Source organism: Corythoichthys intestinalis, chromosome 13, assembly GCF_030265065.1.
Source record: "Corythoichthys intestinalis isolate RoL2023-P3 chromosome 13, ASM3026506v1, whole genome shotgun sequence".
NCBI classification, from domain to species: domain Eukaryota; kingdom Metazoa; phylum Chordata; class Actinopteri; order Syngnathiformes; family Syngnathidae; genus Corythoichthys; species Corythoichthys intestinalis.
The window spans coordinates 54,009,895-54,016,470 of record NC_080407.1 but is presented as its reverse complement, the minus strand read 5'-3'; the positions used below and the strand labels follow the sequence as shown (position 1 = coordinate 54,016,470).

General features: G+C 41.0%; 1 protein-coding gene across 1 annotated transcript; it reads right to left on the bottom strand.

The window, feature by feature from the left end:
- Positions 1 to 21: 21 nt before the first annotated feature.
- pnp5a (purine nucleoside phosphorylase 5a) lies at positions 22 to 6,295 on the bottom strand. The gene is made up of 6 exons (XM_057855369.1): positions 6,071 to 6,295; positions 4,308 to 4,477; positions 4,140 to 4,243; positions 3,890 to 4,065; positions 2,096 to 2,286; positions 22 to 363 (listed from the first exon to the last, which is right to left on the bottom strand). Exons 1-6 carry the CDS (start codon positions 6,217 to 6,219, stop codon positions 149 to 151), a joined length of 1,005 nt encoding a protein of 334 aa, XP_057711352.1. The 5' UTR covers positions 6,220 to 6,295; the 3' UTR covers positions 22 to 148.
- Between the last annotated feature and the right edge of the window lie 281 nt (positions 6,296 to 6,576).

Below are 6,576 nucleotides of genomic sequence, written 5' to 3'. Positions count from 1 at the left end.
AGACACCTCTTAAAAGCCGAGTCAAGAGTAATAAATAACTTTTATTAACAATAGAAAACCCAAGTTAACTTGAATTACATTTGTACATGGCGATTAATTGTTACAGTAACTTCCAAATGAAATGAGGTGGAAGGGAAGGGAAGGTGAATCAGGCGTCGTTGTTGTGCTCCATCCTGGTCACCATGGTGTAAATTAGCTTCTCCAGTTGCTCCGCCCGCTGCTTGCCCGTCTGGAGGACCTCCTCGTGGTTGGCCTTCTCCTCGCTGTCGTAGTCCATTACCGCCTGGTTGGTGATCAGCGACAGGGCGAAGACGCGCATGCCGCAGTGGCGAGCAACGATCACCTCGTGGACCGTGCTCATGCCTGAAGACGGAGGGACAAGTCAGCTCACTTCAAGCGCGTGCAGCATGAAATTGGAAGGCCGGGACTCAAGACTCGCTCGTGACCAGAGGTGGGTTCATTTGGTCTTATGACAGTCTTATGGCGCCACTGTCAAAGTGTTACCAAATACTGTAACTCGCAATTTATGAAACAAGTGGAACAGTAACTGAAGAAATAATTAGCACAGAACATGAATTTTGATCGCTATTTACATCTGTAATGCTGCAATGCATGCTAAGAGGCATGTTGGACAAAAATAGTGTTGGCACCATAGATTGAGTGTCTCCGCTAAGACGCTTTGAAGCAATGAAGCTTTGCAGTCAATTGATTCAAAGCTTCATGGTGGTTCATTTGGTCTTAGGACAGTCTTATGGCACCACTCTCAAATAAAGTGTTACCAAATACCATAACGTGCAATTTATGAAATAACTGTAACTGAAGAAATAATTAGCACAGGACATGAATTTTGATTGTTATTTATCTATAGCTCTGCAATGCATGCTAGGAGGCATGTTGGACAAAAACCGTGTTGGCAGCATAGTTTGACTGTCCCCTCTAAGGGAGCCGTGATGGCCAAATGAAGCTTCTTGAACCAATTGGCTGTAAAGCTTCATGGTGGTTCATTTTGTCTTATGACAGTCTTATGGCGCCACTGTCAAATAAAGTGTTGCCAAATACCATAACTCGCAATTTATGAAACGAATAGTAACTGAAGAAGTAATTAGTACTGACCATGAATTTTTAGTTACATCTGTAGCGCTGCAATGCATGCTAGTAGGCATGTTGGACAAAAACAGTGTTGGCAGCATCGGTTGAATGTCCTCTCTGTGGGAGCAGTGATGGCCAAATGAAGCTTCTTGAAGCAATGAAGCTTTGCAACCAATTGGTTCAAAGCTTCATGGTGGTTCATATGGTCTTATTACAGTCTTATGGCGCCACTGTCAAATTAAGTGTTAGCAAATACCATAACTCGCAATTAATGAAACAACTGGAGCAGTAACTGAAGAAATTGGCACAGAACATGAATTTTATCTTTATTTACATCTGAAATGCTACTCTGCTACTTTGGGTTGCACTAGTCGTCAGATTTTACTTACTGAGACGTTGCAAAAATCACATGACTCCATGATATCAATTAAACTCAAGCTTGCGATTTTTTTAATCACCCTGGGCTGTTCAATCGTGGTGTCTTTAAAGCACCATTAAAAAAAATTAAAAGTATTTGACACAGAGCATCGCTGTCAACCTGCCTCGAAAGCGCGGATTTTAATCTCTCACCCAGTTTTTATTTGTGTCCGATTGACCACGGAAAACTGGAGATATATCCTTTTAATTTCATAGTAGGAAATATATTTTCTCCACTAGAGGGCACCCATGCTCTTTGGATGAATGATGCTTCATTTCTGTAGATGTCAATGGAATTTTTTTGTATTTCTTTAGCTTAATGCGGTTATGTAATAATAACAGTTCATAGGGATAACTTTAAGCGGAGAAAAAAATACCATTGGTTAAAAACAAAAAAAAACATCGTAAGCAGTTAGTCACAGCGGTACTCATTACTTGAGTATTCTTTTCACCAAATACTTGAGTACATTTTTTGGATGACTACTTGAGTAATATTATTTTGAAGTAACTCTACTCTTACTTGAGTCAAATTTTTGCCTACTCTACCCACCTCTGCTTATGACTTGGTCCCACTCATGACGTGACTTACCTACGGCGTCGGCACCGAGTTTGTGCAGCATCCGGCACTCGGCGATGGTCTCGAAGGACGGCCCTCCCAGCACGCAGTAAACGCCCTCCCGTAGGAAGTCCCCGAAGCCCAGCTCCTGCCCCACGTCCATGGCCAGTTGCTGAAGTTCTCGATCGTACGCGTCGGACATGCACGGGAAACGCACGCCGAACCTGGCAAGTACACGGCAAGCGTTAAAAGGTGCGCCAGACATTGGCGGAGTTTGACTTTTGTGGGAGGGGGTGCAAAACATATTGATGACCTCAAAACGCAGTGTCAGCAATAAAAAAAAAAATGAAACATGCTGTAATTTTCAGACTATTGGACGCTACTTTTTTCCTCTCATTTGTGAATTTGTGCGTGCGCAGATTTCACATGTGTGCGTGTGCGCCCAGTCACATATGTGCGTGCGCAAAAAATGTTTCACGTGTATGCGTGCGAGCGTCTCTCATGTATACGTTCGAGAATTTCACATGTAAGCGTGCGAGCGTCTCACATCTATGCGTGCACAAAAAAATGTTTCACATGTATGCGTGCGAGCGTCTCACATGTATATGTGCAAGGATTTCACTTGTTTGCATGCGCAGAAAACGTTTCAGTAGTGTGTGTGAGAACGTTTGACTAGTGTGTGTGAAAGGTGTGTAAATTACGTGTGAACATTTCACATGTATGCGTACGAGTGTCTCACATGTATACATGCAAGCGTCTCGTGTGCGTGCAAGTGTCTCATGTATACATGCGAGCATCTCACAAAAAATTTCACTTGTTTGCGTGCGAGGATTTCACATGTATGCGTGCGCAGAAAACGTTTCAGTAGTGTGTGAGAACGTTTGACTAGTGTGTGTCAAAGGTGTGAAAATTACGTGCAAGCATTTCTCATGTATGTGTGCGAGCGTCTCACATGTATTCGTGGCTAAAAAATGTGTCAGTATTGTGTGTGAGAACGTTTGACTAGTGTGTGTGAAAGGTGTGTAAATTACGTGTGAGGATTTCACATGTATGCGTGCGAGTGTCTCACATGTATACATGCAAGCGTCTCGTGTGCATGCAAGTGTCTAATGTATACATGCGAGCATCTCACAGAAAAATTCACTTGTTTGCGTGCGAGGATTTCACATGTATGCATGCGCAGAAAACGTTTCAGTAGTGTGTGAGAACGTTTGACTAGTGTGTGTCAAAAGTGTGTAAATTACGTGCAAGCATTTCTCATGTATGTGTGCGAGCGTCTCACATGTATTCGTGGCTAAAAAATGTGTCAGTATTGTGTGTGAGAACGTTTGACTAGTGTGTGTGAAAGGTGTGTAAATTACGTGTGAGGATTTCACATGTATGCGTGCGAGTGTCTCACATGTATACATGCAAGCGTCTCGTGTGCATGCAAGTGTCTAATGTATACATGCGAGCATCTCACAAAAAATTTCACTTGTTTGCGTGCGAGGATTTCACATGTATGTGTGCGCAGAAAACGTTTCAGTAGTGTGTGAGAACGTTTGACTAGTGTGTGTCAAAAGTGTGTAAATTACGTGTGAGCATTTCACATGTATGCGTGGGAGCGTCTCACATGTATGCGTGGCCAAAAAATGTTTCAGTATTGTGAGTGAGAACGTTTGACTAGTGTGTGTGAAAGGTGTGTAAATTACGTGTGAGCATTTCACATATATGCGTGCGCAGAAAAGGTTTCAGTAGTGTGTGTGTGTGTGAAAGGTAATCCTGAATTATGTCCCTAACGGCCCCCCATACTCTGCTGTGAGTGACTTCCAGCGCCCCTGTCCTTACCTGTCGTCGTTGAGTCCGGCGAGAGGGTTGTTTCCGGCGAAGCCCGGCATATTAAGGTGGTCTTTCATGATCATGATGTCTCCCACCTTGAAGTCCTGATTGAGACCACCCGCCGCGTTGGTCAGCATCACCGTGTCGACGCCGAGCAGCTTGAAAATGCGCATGGGGAGTGTGATCTAAAAAGAACAGAGCTTAAGAATCCGGCTGTTCGACGTCGGCATATGTTGGAACCTTTTAGGCGTTGACCAACCTTCTGGATGGGGTAGCCCTCATACAAGTGGAAGCGACCCTGCATGCACACGCACGATCTCCCCTTTAAGGTCCCGAAAACCAGCCTACCGGCGTGACCGTGCACTGCATGGCGGAACAAAATTTCAGACCGATACTTTTGCACGACGTGAGAAGCGGCTTCGCTCACCTGTGCTCTGCGGGAAATTTGGAATGTCCTTGTAGTTGAAGGCTACCTGGTCTTTCAGCATGGCCGCCAGCCCGCCCAGGCCCGAACCGCAAACGATGCCGACGGTGGGCCGCACGTCGGTCTGCGCCAGGAGCCAGTCGGCAGTGGCCTTGCAGTCCTCGTAAGTGTAGCTGTGGCAACAGAACTGCATTTATTATCCCTGTGCTTATTAAGAACATTTACAGAACAGAACAGATACATGCATGTATAGTACATGTACAAATCATTGTTTTCTTTTAAATGTATCTCATAATTATTACATTTCCAGTGCTTAAAAAACATTTATTAAAATAAACATACGTTTTTTTTGTTTGTTTTAATCATAGTTTGGGGGTGGAGATAGAGGTCTTAAATGTTGTATCTCTTTTCATTGCTTTTAAATCTGAATAAATACATTGAACAGACCAAAAAAATGAAAAAAAAATAAATTTTTAATCATAGACTTCACTATCAGTTGAAAAACAGGTGCAGTTTTATTGCTTTTCAACTTTTAAATACGTGTATAGAAAAGTCAAATACACGCAATGACACATTTTTTTCTTCGATCGAAAATATTTTTTGTGATTGAAACAACTTTTTTGGGGATTGAATGTTTTAGACACAAGTGTCCTAATCATGATATGGCCCAAACACAAAAAGGATTGCTTCAATCAAAGAAAACTTTTTCAATGAAAAATTCTGTGTTCAAATGCAAATTTTTCAATCTCAAATATTTTATCGCATTCAAAAACTTTTTCTGTGATTGAAATTTTTCTTTTTTTGATTAAAGTGATTTTCTTTTTCAAAATCTATATTTTTTTGAAGCAACGTATTTTTTGATAGAATATGAAAGGCAAAAATGTCCTAGCCAAAATATGGCCCAAAAATAAATAATTACTTCAGTCAATCAAAAAAAAAAACTTTGATTTTTTTTAATTAAAGAAAAATAGCTTTTACGTGTTTTTTTTGTTGTTGTTTTTTTTAGTTTTTGGGTTTCAAATTTATTTTTGCATTCAAACACATGTTTATTTAATTGAAGCTACGTTTTTGGGTTGAAAATATGTATTTTGATTGAATAATAAATGCAAAAATGTCCCAGCCAAAATGTGGCCCAAAAATAAATCATTACTTCAGTCAATCAAAAAAAAAAAAAACTTTGATTTTTTTTTTTTTTTTAATTAAAGAAAAATAGCTTTTACGTGCATTTTTTTTTTTTTTTTAATAGTTTTTGAGTTCCAAATTTATTTTTGCATTCAAATTCATTTTTCTTTTTAATTCAAGCTACATTTTTTGGGTTGAAAATATGTATTTTGATTGAAGCAACTTTTTTTTGGATTGAATAATCAGGACACAAATCTACCTCTGGCTCCACCCAGAGGATACAATTTTTGACTGGGGTAACTACATTGGCACGACACCTGCGGGCGTACCATATTCAATGGATGACGATGTTGGCGAAAAGTTTAGCTGTCCTAAGCAGCCTGATTTAGAATTCACCTCAAGAATGATGGGGGAAAAACGCTCATTATCAACTTATTATTATAATAAATATTCTTATAAGTTAATTTTATTGCTGACACTGCGTTTCGGGGTCATCAACATGTTGTGCCCCCCTGCCCCAAAAGTCAAACTCCGCCTATGGTTGCGATCTGCATTTCATCCTACTTCATCGCATCGGGATGTAGTACTACTGATGTCTTAGATTGGAATTGTCGAGAAAACGTGTTGCGAGCGAGTCAACTCACCTTTGGTTGGCTTGAGGAAACATGACAAGCACAGAAAAGATCGGTCGATGAGTCAGGTTGTGTCTCTCTCTTTCTAGCTGTCCGGCGCAACTCGTGCGGTTTATATGCTGCAGCCCTCCGCCGAATGACGCATGCGTGAAAAGCCTCATTGAGCCGAACCCGTACAAACATAACGAGCGCTCCAATCTTGTTTGACGGACAAAAGATACTTAGCGACATGCGGATTTGTTTTGTGTTTGGTGACAGTGAAGCAAATCTGGATCGTTTGTTTTGACGCAAAGACATGAAGTTCATTCACACGCCAACGATCGCACAGACGCATTACGTCATTGTGTACTTTTCACCCTGTTGACAGTGACTGTGTTTTTGGTTGGCTTAAAACACAATGAGTCATAAAATGTCAAATAAGTCATAAAAGACAAATAAAATCATTTATGGATCCACAAAGTCCACCTGGAATATTGCTGTACACCTTATCACCAGAACACCTGACATGTCAGGAAACA